General features: G+C 45.3%; 1 protein-coding gene across 1 annotated transcript in view; it reads right to left on the reverse strand.

Moving 5' to 3' along the window:
• Nucleotides 1-19,018, reverse strand: part of ALPK2 (alpha-kinase 2) — a 102,580-nt gene that overhangs the window by 79,727 nt on the left and 3,835 nt on the right. The window contains exons 2-3 of the mRNA XM_005875294.2: nucleotides 5,535-5,662; nucleotides 2,136-2,253 (exon numbers count right to left, since the gene is read on the reverse strand). Coding sequence (XP_005875356.1) covers nucleotides 2,136-2,253; nucleotides 5,535-5,643 — 227 coding nt within the window. The 5' untranslated portion in view covers nucleotides 5,644-5,662. The remainder of the gene's footprint in view (nucleotides 1-2,135; nucleotides 2,254-5,534; nucleotides 5,663-19,018) is intronic.

Genomic DNA, 19,018 nt, shown 5'->3' on the forward strand with positions numbered 1-19,018 from the left:
CCCTTGGAATGTTTTCTTGGCTTTCCATTCCTCTTGCCTGCCCAGCACACCTGACCTGTGGAAACGCAGAGGTCCCAACAGCACTGATCCATCTCCTCCAAGCCGCTCATTGGCTCAAGTACACAGTTTCACAAGATGGGAGTGGTATGAGGAGTGAGGATCAGCAGGTCCAAAAATAAGGCAACTGGTTCTTGGCCTCTGAGCAGGACTGCAGATTAATTGTTAAACCAGAAAAAGCCCTTGAGGAATACAGATACAGCTTTGAAGTATCTAGAAACACATTTAATGACCCAAAGACTAACTTCAAGAGATGAAAAAGCTAGTGTTTATTGAACTACTTCTACACAACAAGCCTTTTACGAGCACTGTGCATTAGTGTGAAACAGAGAGGATTCCTGCCCCTAAGAGGCCCACAGTCTACTGAACTGCCCATCACTCCTGACAATAAATAAGCACCCAAAAGGAGGCCTGTGGAAAGGAGAGGAGATGTTTGAGGCTGGACAGATCCGTAGGTGACTAAAATTGCCTGTGAACCATGGAGGTGGATTCCAAGTTGAAGGAGGTGAAGAGAGAGGGGAAGGCCTTGGCAAAATTGGAAAGAAGAAGCAGGAAAATCCAATCTATGGATGAAAGGGCAGCTCACGGCATTTGGGCTTCCTCCTGGTATATTGAAGTGAGAGGGGAAGGTGGCATGATTTGTTCACCACTTGTCTTCCATGCTGAACTTGAAGCTGTATGAGGGTGTGGACAATGTTGTTGTTGTTCATCTCTACCCCTAAAATTAAGCAACATGCCTGCCATAGAGTAACTGCTTTATGAATATTATTAAAATTAAACATTAGATGAATAAATGGATGTTTTGGATATAAGGTCAGATACACTGTAAGCCAGTTGAGTCAAGCATTTCAACCATGACCTCTGATCTTACTTTGAAACAAGAGTGGATAGGGAGATAAGAAAGCTAGTGTTTATTGAACTACTACTATGTAACAAGCCTTTTATGAGCATTAAATCATTTCATTTTCTTAGCCACCCTTTTATTTGGAGAAATTGAGACTTGGAGAGGGTAAATAACTGGCCAACTGTAGGGTGCAGCTATAGGGTTAAGCCTCAGACTGACCTGTTGGCAAAGCCACAAACAAGTCCCAGCTTAGAGGGCAGAGTCCTCTTAGCATAATTAGGCTTGACCTTATGACGCTCCCTAGATCCTTCCTAGGTAGCTAAGGGACTGTGGGGGGTGTAGCAAGTGCTGCCAAAACAAGTGAAACTCACAAGAACATTGTAACTATGGTGACCACTACCTTGAAGATCCACAGACCCAGCTTATTTTCTTTGTCTGTCATTTCTTCATCCTTTACCACCCTCCCTCCGGCTTGCGAACCCTTGGCTGAGCTGGCTCAGCCCAGCCAACATCACACAGCCAGAAAATGGTGGAGCCAGAATTGAGACCCAAGCCTTACTTTGTTATTCTCAGATCCAAGGCTATTGGCACATGACCGTGCCTGCCAGTCATTGTAGCATGCTCTGCAGAACCTCAGGCTCCTCAGCCCCCATAAGGGACATCGAGACCAATTCAGTAGCAATGGGGACCGAGAACACAGACACCCACCCAGCTTCAAGCAGAGAAGTTCTCATTTTCTCTACTTCACATGTGGGCCTTCCTGATTTCATCCAACTTTTACGAGGGGGAACAAAAAGGAATTAGAAACCACTGTGCTGGACCATGCTGCTTCCTAGAATAATTCCATCACCAATTTGCTGTGGGATCCTGGTCAGTCACTTCTTCCTTCCGTTCTTACACAAGAAAGACTGGATGACAATGCTGAAATCCTATTGTGCTTCTTAACTTTCCAGAGAGAAGATGAAATGAAAAGCTCGTTTAATGAATGAAAATGGCTGGACCACCTTGAATAAAATTCTAGATAAAGTTGTGATTCCATCAATGGCAGCAAATAGGGGGATATGATCAATTACCAGGTGGATCCTCATTGACTCGTTGCTGGATGCCTAGGCTGATGCCTGCCAATAGCACCTAACTGAGACTCAAAGAGCAAACAAAGCCAGTCTTTTGGTAACCAGCACATGACAGGATACCGGGATCTTAGTAGACAGTCCACAGAGGCTCATCCACTTACCCATAGAGATGTAACACATGGATATACTGATTCTCGAAGAATTCATAACTGGAAATAATGTCGCCCTCTTCTATGGTTTGACCATTTTTATACCAAGTTACCTCTGGCTTGGGCTGACCTGATGATACAGAAATAAGAACATTCTCATTAAATTAAGTAATTTTACAAAAAAAAACCTCATAAAGCTATGAACAAGAATGGGTAATAAGCATGTTATCTGCCTACCCTGGGGCTGTGCTGAGGTGGGGATGGGGCATACAGAATGGAAAATGCTGTCTCTAATCTCAAGAAACTATTATGAAAAATTATCTAAAACTTAGAAATAAGGCAAAACATGGATAATATCTTCTTTCAATGTCACATGGGAGCAGAGGTCCATCGAAGAATTACCTAGGGAAATGTACTTAGTTCCACTCAATAATTACTGTTGATTAAAATTCCCCCTTTAGTGAATTTACATGTAAACTTGTAGATTTTTGTCCAATAGAGTTGCAAATAGTCTCTGTGTCTGGCAGAAAAGATAACTCCCTAAGTTATGGCTTATTGCCCCGATAGGACATTAGCCACTATTTTACCTAACCCAGCAATCCTAGCTTAATGTTCCTTTATTAAATTGTCTACTAATACCTAATTCTTCAAATGTTCTCTGATCAGGCCCCAATACTTTCTGGTTCCCTTTTTATTTAAAGAGTTGAAAAAAAATCTTTGAAATGTTAATTTCATAATTGCTTGGGAGTCACTTTATCTTTCTCAAAGTTATACATTAACAGTACTTAGAGCTGATTGTAAGTATGGTACAAAAGAGAGAAGAATGAAGTGGATTAGCAAGTGCCGTGTCTTTCTGAGGGTGAAGGAGTCTGGAATGTAGGTTTCCCAGGCCGGTACTGTGCATATATGACTGATGTCACCACAGAAAGTGACCCACGCTTTCTCCCTCAGAAGGCCTTTATCCTCCCTGGTGATCATTAACTGGAGGACGTGTGAGTAGGTTAATCTGGTAAAGCCCCAGGAATTCCATTCACACCTTGGGATTCCCCCGCCCCACCCCCTTGTGTTGGGGCAGGAAGTTCTAGTGTGTCCCAAAGAGCTTTCTCGGTAGCCTCCAGGTCATTGAAAAGGAATTGGAAATGGTAAGAATTCCTTCTTTTTTACAGCAGCGTAGTATTCCATTGTGTAGCTGTACCATGTTCTAATCCACTCATCTGCTGATGGGCACTAAGGCTGTTTCCAAATCCTAGCTATTGTAAATTGTGCTGCTATGAACATAGATGTAAGAGATCAACTGAAGGACTTGTATGCATGCATAGGAGCATAAGCAATGGACGCAGATAGTAGGGCGGTGAGGCATGTGCTGGGGGCTGGGAGCAGAGAAGAAGAGGTCAATGAGGGAAAAGGAGACTCATGTAATACTTTAAACAATAAAGACTTTAAATTAAAAAAAGAAGAAAATGAATTGGAATGTGCTATAGGCACAGGAGGAAAGTCTGGTATTTGGAAAAAATACACCTTTCTCAGTCCATCCTAGGAACAGTCTTACATTTTCTGTCTTATTTATCTCATGATTTTTGGCAAGCAACCCCAGACACCACTAAGAGAAGGACTCTATGTTCTTCTGAGACCCATACCTTGGAGATACCTGGGACTGCTCAGAGCCCGCCCTCTCTCCCTGTCCATGTCTCATCTAACTTGGGGCCTCCCCCGTGCCAACACCATGAATGTGCTGAGTGGCAACTGCGGGTGTTCCTCTTTGCCTCCGCCTCCAGGCAGGCGCCTGAATAATCAGTCCCTGGAGCCAGGAGCAGACAGACCTGCATGCAAGGACTCGTCCTTCATCCGCAGTGTGTGGCTGATTCTCTTTCAGACAAATGACTAAAACACCAAAAATGAGCTTCCCTGAGAAGCCATCAAAGAGGTTGCTGGCCATAATTCATTTCCACCTGTTCTATCAGCCTGTGTCTCCCTTTGAGTCTGTTTTATTCTATTCCTTTTTAGGGAGCATTGAATTGCTCTTTTTGTGTGTGTGCCTGACTTTTTCCAAGAAAGTAAGTAAAGTATGCATGAGCTGGGTCCGGGGCACTCGTTGTGCTCTCTGGGGCTCCGGTGTTCCATTCAGACTGATCAGAGCTCAATGATCCTCCAGCTGCTTCGTGGCTGACGGTTTGTTTCCCTTTGTGCGATACAGATCTGAGCAATCAGCCAGAAATGAGACTTGCACAGTGAATTGTACCTTGTGGGTGGTTCTCTTTTCTCCCTCTGTTTGCTGGAAACCTCCCCAAAATCCTACCTTTGTTTTTAAAACCTACCTGCAGGCCACAGATTGAGACCCACCTCCAACTTTTCACAAGAACTTAGCTAATGTGTGTGTGTGGCGGCGAGAGGGGGTGGGTGGTGGTTGGCGGGGGGGGCGAGTATAGGGTATGTCCAAACACTGGGGCTTTCTGGGGAGACAAGAGGGCCCTGTTCTGAAGCTCAGGAGTGGAGCTGTGCCTGCCCCTCTATTTGAATGGCTGTGGACACACCCCAAGAAAGAGAGGGGCCTAGCTCTGGGCTTGGAGAGGCTGAGGGCACATCCTACACTCCAGCGTCCAGACAGAGACCAGACTCTGCTAGGACTCTGGCCAAGGAAGTGCCGCCATTTCAGAGGCTGGCCCCACTCTCCGGACTTAGAAGAAGGGATCAGGGGGAGAAGAGTTTTCTGTCTGTCCTCACAAAACACCACTGGGGCCTCCGTGTTTTTGAGGGTAGAGCCATAATCCAAGAAAGAAAGAAGGAAAACAGTGCACCAGGTACAAGATTCCACTTTCCTACCCAATTATTCTTCTACTTTCTTTTCATCAATCCTTTCCACGTGTGTGTGTTGGGGGGGAGGGGGGGGTGCGGGTTGTACAAATTCTGAGTCAGCTCTGGGCTATTTATTCTCTGGCCCAGGAGGAATTCCAGGCCCCTCCTTTTCCTCCACTGGGCACCTCTGCCTGGTGTTAACCTTTTCACTGCTGACTAGCACACCCAAAGAAGGTAAGCAGTGGGTACTCGAATTTAGCCAGTTTGGGGATAGCAATAAAAGAACAATGGAAGAAGGGGTCAATAAATAGTCTGAGGTGAGGTTATTCACACACTCCCATGGGCCACAGGAAATTAAGGGAGGATTATCTGGAAAAACAACCAGTGTGGAAGTTGCCTAACCAAGAACCACAACATGAAGTGATGATCACTAAATGTGTCCAGGAAGTGAAATCTTTTAGGGGGAAAAAAATCATAGGTTTAATTGCTCAACTGGCTACTTGGAATAAACTTCCCAGGTAATTTTCCCAGGTGATGTTTTAGTCATGCCTTTGTGGGCCAAAGAACCTGATTGGCAGGGAGATAAATGTCAGAGGGCGATCGGCTAGTGATGGTTACCAGATATTATGCAGCGAAGCACGGTGTCTGACTTCTCAGGAACCTTCTGGGAGAGCAGCGTGGATAAGAAACACAGTGTGCGCCTCTGAGGCCCTCCTGAGTCCGTCATCCTCTCATGCCACGTGGATCTGAAAAATAAAGGTGCCCAGCATCACCATTTGTTTGGTGACTCGTCTGACTTTCCCAGGAGTTAGAGAAATGGAGAAGGAGAAGGAGCGTGGCGCTGCTCCCGGGCTTATCCAAGGCTGGGATTGGCGCTCACACCAGTGGAACCTGGAAAGCAAAGAGCGCCCTCTGCGCCTGTGTGAACCCAGCCCTATATAAGCCAGTGCAGGCGCAGTTCTGGAAGCCAGGCTTCCGTTAGAGTGCACTCTCTTGATTCATCAAGCTCCTCCCTTCCTCCTGTCCCTCCACCTTGTTTTCAGTAAACCTCTTTTTTTTTAAATATATTTTTATTGATTTCAGAGAGGAAGAGAGAGAGAGAGAGGGAAGAGAGAAGAGAGAGACAGAAACATCAACAATGAGAATTATTGATCGGCTGCCTACTGCACGTCCTATTCTGGGGATCAAGCCCACAACCCAGGCATGTGCCCCGACCAGGAATCCAACCGTGACCTCCTGGTTCATAGGTCAACCAGTGAGCCACGCCGGCTGGGCAGTAAACCTCTATTTTTAAATCTGTTTCATCTCCTCTCTTGGTTGTTATCTTGGGGGGAGGGGGCAAGAGCCCCCTTCACTGGTGACACTCAGACAGGCTTTCTCACCACAGCACTGCTGGCACGTGGGCCCGGCACTTTGTTGTGGGGTCTGTCCTGTGCGTTGTAGGATATTTAGCCAAATCCCTGGCTTCAACCCACTGGATGCCAGTTGCAACCCTCCCCCAAGTGGTGACAATCAAAAATGTCTGCAGACATTGTCGATGTCCCTGGGGAAGGGCAGCCCTGGTTGAGAACCCCCAGTCCTAGAGGATGGCAGGACAGCCAGAGCCCAGATGGACAGGGAAGACACTCATGAGCCACAGCTGGGGCCACCTCCTCTCATTTCTCTTTCTTTCTCTCCTCCAAGTCTTTCCATATTAGACTCAAAAAGTGCATATTTGCCTCCAAAAAGAAGAGCTGATTAAATGCAAAGGAATCTCCAGGTGGGAGGTATTCTAAAATTGGGAAAGTACTGCCCGCAAGAGCACTAGACAGGTGCCCCCGGAGGGCGATGACAGTGTTTTCCCACAAGCATGCTTTCATTGCTACAAGTCGACCTTAACATCTGATTGGTCGCCAGGTGTGTTATTCATTCCATCTCTTTAAACTACCTAGTGGTTTCAGCCCCTTCTGCATCTTACAGATGAGGACAGTGAGGCTCGAGAGGTTCAACCCTTGTTCACCATCATGAAGCTCAAGTGACTGCTGCCCTAGGCTGCCCTTCATGGCTGTGCCGGCTGACATCCTGGTGTGCAAGGCGCCCCCAGGGCTGTGCTGTGCACAACTCACACAGATCTGGGGCAGCCCTGAGAACCAGTTCTGTCTGAACCCAGGGGACCCTTGGCACCCCATCCTATGGGCACAGTGTTAGCACCACTCTGCCCAATCTCGCCTTTGTGGCGCCCTGAGCTTGGAGAAATTTTGCTCTGTCTGGAGTTGGATCCTCACACACCATGGAGCTCAGGAAAAGGAACACCCACTGCACAGTAGATGCATTTAGCGTGAGCAGGAGAGGGGCACTCAGACGCTGCAAATGTGGCTCCAGGGATGCTGAGGGTCCTAAAACAAGCCTGAGCTAAGTTCTGGGTTGAAGAGGCTGGATCTAAACACCACAGCTGTATCGTGGAAGAGAAACCCCTCTCCATATGGGTATAACCGCCCCTTTAACATTCAGAACCAATCCTCCCTCTTTCCTGTCACTCTCCCAGGTTGTTCCAGATACCCCCGAGAAACAGCTTGCCAAAGACACATCCCCTGAGAACAGGTCAAGGTTTCACCAGCACCTGAACACCTCTGGATGAGCGGGAAGTGAGTAGTCAGAGAGGGACTTGGGGTGGGAGGTAAACATGTCCGAGGGCCTTGGCCTCCGCTCAGGACTGGCTGTGTCATTTGCAGGCCTGGTGCAAGATGCAAATGAGGGATTTCTTGTTCAAATATGATTAAGATATTTAAGAGGGCAATAGCAGCCCATTAAACCGAGCACTGGGAACCTTCTGGGCACAGGGCCCTGTGTGAAGGCATGGACTGTGGGCCCAGGAGGCAGGCCCTGCCTGGTAGAGCCTGCCGTGGAACATTCTGCTCACAAACGCCTGCTAGTCCTGCCCCCTGAGGCCACACCTGCTGCTTCTGGTGTCCCCACAGCATTTTCTTAATCTCAAGACGTTCTGTTTAGATGTTCTGTTTTCAGACTTTGAAAACAAAAAAGCATTCCCTATGTGAAACCAGAAAGGTCTCTGAACATCAGGGTTAAAATTTTTAATTTAGGAGAATACACTTCCCTTTCTCAGGAAGAGTGTGTGCAGGAGCTGAGGTTTAACCAACCCACGAAAAGGGTAGAAAACGCTGTAAGTTGAAGAAGTTGTGTATTAGCATCAAAAAGGAAAAACCCACTTGGGTGTGGGACAGAGCCCGTGGGCTGCAAGGGAAGTTTGGGGGCTGCAGGGATATGTGGGGAAGATGGAGCCAGCGAGATTAAAAGGAGAATTTTAAGACATTTTGGTCTGTGGTGATGAATTGGATCCTTTTGACATTCTTTAATAAAGACTTGAGTTGCATTTCCAGTTATTTGTTGTTATAGGACATTTTAAATGCAACCATGCTGAGATTGGACCACAGGCGGGGGGGGGGGGGGGTCCCTGGCTAACATGTGTTATATTTAAAAGAATCATAGGCCCCTCTCGATGTAAACGGTAAATTGGTTGCACAGAAGAGGAAGAAAATCCATCTGCAGGGTGGCAAGTAGATGCCTCCATCCCAGATTAAGTGACAGGTACGCTTGATGGTTGAGGATTGGAAGGTTCTACTGGGTATGAACAGGTCACAGTTGACATGTATTTGTATTTAGTTAAAAGTCATAGGGATATCTAATGGGAAAGTTGTTCTTAACAAGGTTGAAAGAAGTATCTAAAAACAATTCAAAAGGGCAATGTTCATGCTAGCCATCTTGCACAAGAATGAAAATGTTTAAACTTGGTGAGTGTTATTGAGTTATTGTTGAATCAAGGAATAAGCCAGAGCAAGTGTGGGTCTGACAGTGCAGGGAGAACCAGGAAAATGGATGGTGACATGCTGTCCTCCCGCTGCTGAGGAATTGGGTCTATCCCTGCACAACACGTGCAGAGAGAAGCCGCCTGTTACCACCATGCATTTACTCAGCCCATTCTGAGGTCTGAGCTGGAGCTCTGGGTGTGATCTGAGATAAAAGTTGATATTTCTCTGGATTATTGAACAAATAACTTTCAGGGCTCAATATAAGCATAAGAGAGGAAGAAGGGAATCTAAATCCAATTTCAAATTTTTTATGGTATTTCACGACTAGAAGGCAATTTGTATTCACGATCTCATCTACTGTCCTTGAATCAATATAAAATATGAACAAGGGTTAGGGAATGTATAAACGTGCAGAGAGAGAGAGAGAGAGAGAGAGAGAGAGAAATGATATAAAGAGACAGAGAGGGTTAGATTTAGAATCATCCCCTAAATAAAGATACTTTGTGCATTTATTGCCAGTCTAATAAATTTCCCAAAGATGAGGAATATGCAATTTATATATTTTGAATCCACAAGTTAGTATATTGATTTGGACAAGGCACATAGTCAGGCTTCATTATCCAAGAAAAGCAGTGGACCAGGAGTCAGGAGTTGTCGTCCTAAAACACTTTCATTTATCATTTTGAATGGTGACCTAGCACAATTGGTGAACGGTCCGGAGCCAGCCTCCCTGGGTTCAGATTCTTCTCCTGACTAGCTCAATAGACATGTCGCAACCTCTCTGCCTCAGGCTCCTCCACTGTAAAACGGAGGCATGCTAGCTGTAGATGCTTCATAGGTTGCTATGAAAATTAAATGAGTTGTCGCCTATAAAGCACTTAGTACAGTGCCTGGCACAAAAGCACGGGCTCAGTGAATGTTAGCACTCTTTTTTTAAGTGCAGCTTCAAGTTGGAAACACCAGTTCATCTGACGTGTTGACGGGCAGTGATGCTGATATCTCCGTAAAAATTCTTTTTTAACAACTTTAAAGAGATGTAATTCACATACAATTCACCCACTTTGTAGTGTGCAATTCAATGGCTTTCAGTATATTCAGAGTTGTGCAACCACCACCACAATCAATTTTAGAACATTCTCAGCACTTCAAAAGGAATCCTACACCCCTTAGTTTTCCCCTCCCCATCTTCTCGTCCTCCCCTGGAACACACATCCAGCCCTGGGCAACCACTGATCTACTTTATGTCTCTATGGACCCGCCTATCCTGGACATTTTATGCTAACAGAATCATATAAAATGTGATCCTGTGTGGCTGGCTTCTGTCCTTGAGCATCTTGTCAAGGTTCATCCGTGATGTAGCAGGTACCAGTACTTCAGTCCTTCTGTGGCTGCTCTGCAGCTTCCTTAGAAATAGCCGCTGCGGCAAAGGGATGATCCCCTGCTCTCCACACTCCTGGGAGCCTTACCCAGACAAGGAGGGTGGTGAGGCAGAGAGGGGGCTCTCCTGGTGGCAAACTCTCCTGACCGGCAAGCAGCATAGGACCACACCCAGGCTTTGTCACTTGCTGTGGCCAAATCTACCTGCAGCTCTGCCACTTACCTGGCCCAGGTACCGAGCCTGTGTCCTCATCTGTAGAAAGAGATAATGATACTGTTCTAAGACTTAGAATAATGTATGTCAGTGGCCTAGGAAAAACCTGTCATATAATAGGTTTTCAAGATGGCAATCATTAGGCTGCAAGGAAAGACTTCATTTGTTTCAGCCTTTTCTGCTGTGGGTTACCACAGTTATTTTTTTTAAGTGATATACCAATTAATGTCTAAAAATCTCTCCTGGTATACCATCCATCTGTCATCATAATCTACAAGACATGACTCCTCATATCCCCATCCTCAGGGTCCACTGCTAAGGATGGAGGGAAGAAAGGGCAAATCAGGCAGCCCAGAGTTGAGGTGACACTGAGGACCTCATGCGGCATCTATGACTCCTCCCCAGGTGACTGCTTCCTGACAGCGATGTCCCACAGGTGACCACACTGACGAACACACCGGTTGACTCACATAGTTGGTTCAGTCACTGCAGGCGCGGGGCGCTGACTATGAAGGAAAGAACAGTTAAGTCAGGCGTGTTTCATGTTTCGTGGCTCCTCTGAAGGCGAGAACCCTTGAAGACAGATTTATCATTCTGTGCTAGAGCTGGATACCAGTATAGGATTACTAACATTCGGAGAAGGGGCCGCGGTGGGGTTCACAGACAACTTGGCGAAAGAACGCGTTAACCGCAAAGAAGACAAGATTTGCATTTTTGAGCTGTTTGCTTTCTTTTAAAAATGTTTTATCTTGAATCTTACAAAGCCTAAATGCATACATTCCTATTTGTTAAAATACATAAAAGGTAAAGCCTCCCATAAGCACTAACCCTCATCGCAGGACTTTCCCAAGAGGAGGTGCCGGCTGTCCTTTCGGGCATCTTTCTCTCCACGGACATATCTAGTCCTTTAAATACACTGAGTGGCCAGATTATTATGACCACCCATCAGTACTTCATTGACACTTCCCAAAATACTGAATATTGGAAACTTCCTAAGCAAATACTCTCAAGGTTTTATTATTACTATTTGCATAACTAATTCACTTCATTGTACTGATGGGGTGGTCATAATAATCTGGCCACTCAGTGTATGTATTTATAATGTTGTTGTATGTATGGCATTAACCTGCATATACTTGCCATGCAGTCGGCTTATCTTACTTAATAGTATGTTCTGGCAGTCTTACAAGGTCAAGCCAACCCAGAAAGGTTGCATCATTTTGTAAAAACTGCTCGATGATCTCAGTGCTGCGTGGCACGGCAATACCACGCTTAACCTGTCTGTTCTTGTGTTGATGACGTGTCTCTTGGCTGGAGTTTTGTAGACTGACAACTGTGTCTCAAAGAACACTGTGGTCCATGCCATCTTGGGCACATAAGTGGTTCTCTGGTCTAAATGCCAGGAAATGGAATTGCTGGATAGCAATTACTCATGGGTAGCATTCACATATTACATTTGGATAGATACTCCAGAAGGCTGTGGTGACGAAGCACCCAAATTCCCGGGTTCAGCTCTGCCCCTTACTAGCTCATCTCCTCTCTGCCTCAGTTTCTTCATCTGCAAAACTAAGATAGTGGCAGTAATGACTTCATTTGGCTGTTAGGAAAATCAAGTGAGTATGTATAAAGCTCTTCCAAATAGCATAGTAAGCACTACATGCATTAGCTATCAGGGGATTAGGGTTTAACATGAGCAAAATTACAAAAATATCCTCGCCTCAAACTGGGGGAGAACAGGTAAGAGGTTATGGGAGAAGTCTTTGAATATTTAAAACTCTCCACTGAAGCCAGGTTTTATTTTGGCTAATCTGCCCCACGCAGATAGCGTGGCTGCTGTCAACTGAAGGGGCCAGGGAAGAGCCCTCGGCCACACAGATAACCTAACCAGCCCTCCTGGAGGGACAGGAAAGCCAGCTGTCGAGTGATCTCACTGGGGACAGGAGGGATTAGGTCTGATTACCCAGCCTAATCCAATGGCATCTGGGTTCCTGATTTTGCCATCTGAGTTACCTTAGATTGGGGTGCCACACCCACTGCCACTTAATACCAGTCCCATATTAGTTAGGGGAAAGTACCCTCTCGAGATGGGTTCTGGAAATGTTGGGGGGTGGGGTGGAGGGAGGCAGACCAGGTGGGGAGAGACAGCTAAGGTTTTTGGGGTGTCTTCTATGTGTCAGCCCCCAGGCTGGGCACTTGGGAAACATCATGGCATTTAGTCCTCACAGCTACTAGTAAATGAACAGGTGGGTGTTCTTTCCCGTTTCACAGACAGTGACTTGGAAGCGTAAGGGAACTTCAGTAGGTTGATGTAACAAATCTAATTCCTCACTGCCTGCAAGTGCCAGGGCTGGGCGAAGAGTCAGGTATTGGAGCTCAAGCGTTGTGCTCATCTTGGGTATGATTTTAGGGTTGTATATGAGAAACAGAGGCAAGAAAACAATGCTCACCATCACTAGTCATTATGGAAAAGCAAATTAAGCCACAAGGAGAGAGCATTCAGCATGACGATAATAACATAGACGGCCAGACAGCCAAACGGGGGTGAGGATATGGATAAAACAACCCTCAAACGTGGCTGGTGGGAATGTAAAATGGTACAGACGCTTTGGAAAACAGTTTGGCAGATTCTTAAAATGTTAAATATAAATTTACCAAAAGACCCAGAAATTCCATTCCTAGGCATCCACCCAAGAGAAATGAAACCATTTAACCACACAAAGACTTTCATGCAAATGTTCTCAGCAGGATTATTCATAATTACTAAAAATTGGAAATAACCTAAAGGTCCATTGGAAACCATCTGAATGCCCAACTAGTGAATAGACAAAATATGGTATAGCCCTACAATGGAATGCCATGGAATAATAAAACAAACTAGGATGCATGGTCCAACATGGACAAACCTCAAAAACATTGTCATTACTATGCTCAGTGAAAGAAGTCAGACACAAGATGCCACATGTTATATGACTCCATTTATATAAAACTAGAGGCCCCGGTGGGGTCCCTTGGCCTGGCCTTTGGGGATCGGGCCAAAACTGGCTCTCTGACATCCCCCGAGGGGTCCTGGATTGCGAGAGGGCACAGGCCAGGCTGAGGGACCACCCCCCACCGGTGCACGATCAGGGCCAGGAGGGACAGCAGGAGGGCTCCAGGGCGTGTCCGGCCTATCTCACCCAGTCCCGATCGGCCGAACCCCAGCAGCAAGCTAACCTACTGGTCAGAGCATCTGCCCCCTGTTGGTCAATGCATGTCATAGCAACTGGTCGAACAGTTGAATGGACACTTAGCATATTAGGCTTTTATTATATAGGATGTCCAAAGAAGCTATAGAGCCACAAAGTAGATTAGTGGTTGCTGGAGGTGGCGGCAGTGGACAGAACATTAATTAGCAATCAATAAACATGAGGGACATTTTGGGGGTGATGAAAATGTTCTAAAACTGATCTATGGTGATGGTTGTGCACCTTGATAAAATTACTAAAAACATCATTGAACACTTACGCACTATGTAAAATATGCCTCAATAAAGTTGCTTTTTAAAATAGAGAATGAAGGAGACAGACATTTAATAAGCACCTATTATATTCCTTGCAGCATTGCTTGTGATAGCAAAAGACTGGAAGTCACCTAAATACCCATCAATCAGAATCTAAAAAAGATAAAATAAAATAATAAAAATCTAGTTACAGTGTATCTATACAATGAAATTTTTAATAGCAATAGGCACTAAAAAATAGAGCAGTTCTCTCTGGCCAGTGTGGCTCAGTTGGTTGAGCATCATCCCATGCACCAAGAGGTCACTGGTTCGATTCTCAGTCAGGGCACATGCCTGGGTTGTGGGCTCAATCCCCAGTAAGGGGCCTGCAGGAGGCAGCCAACTGATCTCTCTCTCTCTCTCTCTCTCTCCCTTCCACCCTCTCTCTAAAATCAATAAAAACACATTATTACAAAATAAGGCAGTTCTGTATGCACTGATATGGAATAATCTCTAAGATATATTATTAAATGAAATAAACAAAGTAAAAAAGAAAGTGTAGAGTATGCTAACACTTGTATAAGAAAAAGAAAGAATATTCCAATATGCTTGTGTATACACATAATGATTCTAGAAATACACAGGAAACTGGGAAGCTGGTTGCCCCAGGCCAATTAACTGAGGAAAGGAGGGACGCTAGTTGAGGACAGCGATTTTCTCTGCATATCCTTTTGGATGTTTTTTAATGTATAAATGTTACCCAATACACAAGTACAATTTAACTTTTAAATATGAATAGTGAGCAACTCCATGTGCCCACAGTGTGCCTGGCACACAGATACAGGGAACTGTGAACACAGATGTAGCTGCTGCTCTGCGCTCAGGATTCGTTTTGAACTTTTTGTTTAAAGATGAAAAAGAAAGTCTTCCCATTGATACTCCTGTCCTCTGCTACTTAAAATCTGTGGCAGTTTTCAGTTCTTTACAGAGAGCTTTTAAAAAATCGCTCAGGGTTAAATGAAACCTGTGAGAGAGTTTAGTACAGCAGTTCTCAACCTGTGGGTCGTGACCCCTTTGGCGGTGGAACGACCCTTTCTTAGGGGTCGCCTAAGACCATCCTGCATATCAGATATTTACATTACGATTCATAACAGTAGCAACATTACAGTTATGAAGTAGCAACGAAAATAATTTTATGGTTGGGTCACAACAAGAGGAACTGTATTTAAAGGGCCAGAAGGTTGAGAACCACTGGTTTAGTACCTCCCCTGATTTTACAATTGGGAAGCACAGGTTAAGCGATGTTTCCCAAGGACACACAGCTTGTTGGCAGCAAAGTCCATGATTCTTGACTCTGATTTTCAATTTATTATGTTGATGGGATACATTCCTCTGCCTATTTTAACCTTGTCCTCTCTCAGGGTAAAGACAGGCAACAGAGACAAGACCAAGATACTATACAAATACAGCGCATGACAGTGTTGTTAATGAGACCAACTTCTGTGAATTAATTGGTAAAAATCACTGTGGTTTGAGGTTGAATGTAGTGGGCTAAGAGTTGTGGCCCATGTAGGCCTGTGCCATCAGGGTCATCACCAACCCTCTCTCTGGTTCCTCTTCCTCTTCTCTGTCCCCCCAGCCCCACCCCCATCCTCCCAGGCTCCCTGTATCCGCATGCTCCCTCCTCACCATCCACAACAAAACCAGGAGCAACTCCTTTGGAGAATGTTAACTTTAAATGGGACCAAGAGGTAGAGAATCTCCCTGTGGAATTTCAGGCTTGGCCAGTATAGGGAGGGCCTGGGAAAGGTCCTGTTCTCCTGTCCCACTCCCTGCCCTGTAGTGGGCAATAATACTAAGCCTGCCCCTGGTGTAAGAACTGAGTCTGGATTTATTATGCTGAACATGCCACCTCTCAGTGAGTCTGCTTAGAGCAGCGGTTCTCATCCTGTGCGTCGCGACCCCTTTGGGGGTCGAACGACCCTTTCACAGGGGTCGCCTAAGACCATCGGAAAACACATATATAATTACATATTGTTTTTGTGATTAATCACTATGCTTTAATTATGTTCAATTTGTAACAATGAAAATACATCCTGCATATCAGATATTTACATTACGATTCATAACAGTAGCAAAATTACAGTTATGAAGTAGCAACGAAAATAATTTTATGGTTGGGGGGCACCACAACATGAGGAACTGTATTAAAGGGTCGTGGCGTTAGGAAGGTTGAGAACCACTGGCTTAGAGGAAGTCAGCTTTGGGGACTCTGCGGAGAATGTCAGTCTCACCTTCTACCATCATCTTCAACCCAGTCAGAGGGTCTTAGGAGAAAACTTTTTATTTTTGCCTCCACTTTCCCTGTTTTCTGAACTTTTTTTTTTACCTTTCTTTATCTAATTTTCTTTAGTAAAGTGTGCCTTCGAGATTAGCACACCACACCCAATGATAAGCACCTGGAGAGGAGAGGGATACTGCATTCAAGGCTCCCTTCCTTCCAAAGGCAGGCCTGCCTTAACATGCCTGGGCTAGAGTTTTATTAAAGCTGCCCCCACTCCCCTAAATCTTCACAGTAGGAAGCTGCCCAGGGCTAACCTGATGATTGAGGAAAAAGATGGTTTGGCCTTTCTCTAAAATGCCCCAAAGCGCCTACAGGGGCCATTTTGCTTGTCCAGCTAACTCCATCCCCTGCCTCTCCCATCGGTCAAGCCTGGTGATGGGTGGGCTGGTCCTTGCCCTTCCTGCTTTGTGCGTGCTGATTGGTCTAAACTGATCAAGTACTCTTGCTCTGTGATTGGTTTATTAATAAGTCTAAACCAATCAGCACATGGATCTCTCCAGAAAGTAATTCAGAGGTGATCCAATCAGTGCAAAGCTTAGGTCTTTCACTGGGTCCGTTAGGCAGAAAAAAGAAAGCATGCAGAACCCAGGGGAGGGGATAACCATTTGAGACTGAGAAAGCCGGCCTGAGGTTGAAACCAAAGCACAGAGAAGAGCAGTCTCCAGAACCACAGGGAGCCAGAGCTGGGGTCCTCACCAAACTCCTGGACTGTTCAGTTTAGTGTGAGCAATAAATCCCCACTTCCCTTTAGGCTGGTTCAAGCTGACTTTCGATTGTTACTTCTAGGAAGCATACTAAAGCATCCATACCTTCTCCTGTCCCGTGGTGCCTGAAATCCCTACCTCCATTCTAGAGCTCTACCCCGGACATGCCCTCACCAAGTTATAAACGGAAGTAAAGGAGTTAAGGTTAGATTGCTTAATCAAAGAATTCCCCAAGGAAGTTCTGGGGACAACTGTAGAAAGCCTAGCCTAACCCAACGAATTTCTGAGTTCCATTCACACCTTATCTCTTTCTGCCTTTTGTGTTTTCCTTTGTTTTTTCCTTTTTACAGAAAGACCACCTTCCATCTCGCTATGTTCAAATCCCACAAGTTTTCAAATCCCAGCTCACATGCTACCTTATCCTAAAACCCTCCCTGATGGCTTCAGCTGGAAAAAAACAGCCCCCTCCCAAATGACTGACCGCTCACCTCTGTGTGTCCTCCCCACACTCTATTCCCCACAGACACACTCCTCTGTCAGCTGCTTGCCCACAGGACACTGATGGGTTCATCTTCTCCACAGCTCTAGCATATAGTGGCTGCATCTCTGAGAAGTAGGCAAGTTTAGTCATTGAAAAAGACAAGCGTGAATAGGTTTTCTTCAGGAATTATAGGCCTAAGAAATGGTTCAAGCCGTGGTTCTCAAGAGAGTGGTCCCTGGATCACACCATCAGCATTAACCAGGAAATTGTCAGATATGCAAATTCTTGGGACCTTCAGAATCAGAAACTCTGTGGGTGGGACCCAGTCACCTGTGTTTTCACAAGCTCTCTAGATTCTGTTGCACTTTAAAGTTTGAGAACCACTGGGCTAGAGGATGCTGTTAAACGACTGACTGCGGAGCGAATGAGCCTGGCTATGTCAGAGCAGGACTGAAGACCAAGTGAAGATCAGGTGAGTTCTGTGACCCTGGACATGCGGGCAGCAGCCACAGAAGGGCTTGCCCTGGGAGGCATAGAGTGCCATGTACGCAGAAGGGAGCGATTCAGAACTGTTGTCTCTTTAACCTGTGTCCATCCTTCTGACCTGCTGTCCAAAGTCTCCCGGTCCTTTGGGGCTGCCCCGGGCAGGTGTGCATTGGCAAAAATCTCAATTTAGAATGTTCTTTTCAGTCATGTAAGTCGGGCATTTACTTTTATTTTTGCCATCCCTGAGACGACATGATCACTTTCTCCCAAGTTCATAATAGATATATTCTCCTCCCAAGTTTTTTTACATTTGTGAATTTTCAGACTTCCTCTCTTGGCAAAATGAACCCCAGAATAACAGTGTCCTTGTGAACCTGTCGGTAACTCAAGCAAAGAATTTATCAAGATACCCTGATTGCCTGGGCAAAAGCTATGGGGCATCTTGATAAAGACCATAAGGGAGATAATAATGATGTTGGTAAAATTCTTCAGAGCTATCCCGTGAGCCCTGCTTGTGATTCTTGTCTGCTACCTCCCTCTGTGCCTGACTCACCCTCACCCAGAACAAGGGTGCATCCTATTCATTATGAACCTTCATCACTGACCTCCAAATTCTGCAATGACTCCTGAGATGGCTCACTCAGCTACTGTCTCTGCTCAGCCACCCAACGGCTGGTCCATTTCAGAGCATTCTCACCCCACTCACCCTGCAGTGCCTGTGTCTCAGCAGAAAGGGAATCGATGCAGGGCTCCACTCTAACCTTTGAGAAAGGCCGGGCCTGTGCCTTAGTTTTCATAATAATCACAGAGATTTGCTTTTGCCTTCCATTCCTGTGGATTCATGAAAACTCGAATTTAAATACGGTACTGATATGTCCTAAAAAGCATTTCCAGGTGGTGTTGATAAGTCTCTACCTCTCTTTTTAGATAATGAATACATCATCAACCATTTTCAGACAAAAATAGTTTTTCTTACTTATTGTAGATGCATTCTAAAATATAATCTTTTTAAAATTTTTGCTCTCAAACACTGTTTTCAAGTACAGAATTTCCCTCAAAACAATCTAATCTTCTATATTATTTTTGTTTAATCATTGCACTAATGTCAAAAATGTGTAGTTTCTATTACTTTATAGTTTGTATTATGAAAGCATTCTGAAATAATTTTAGGGGGTGGGGAGAGAGAGAGAGAGAGAGAGAGAGAGAGAGAGA

This window comes from Myotis brandtii, unplaced genomic scaffold (assembly GCF_000412655.1).
Source record: "Myotis brandtii unplaced genomic scaffold, ASM41265v1 scaffold457, whole genome shotgun sequence".
NCBI lineage: Eukaryota > Metazoa > Chordata > Mammalia > Chiroptera > Vespertilionidae > Myotis > Myotis brandtii.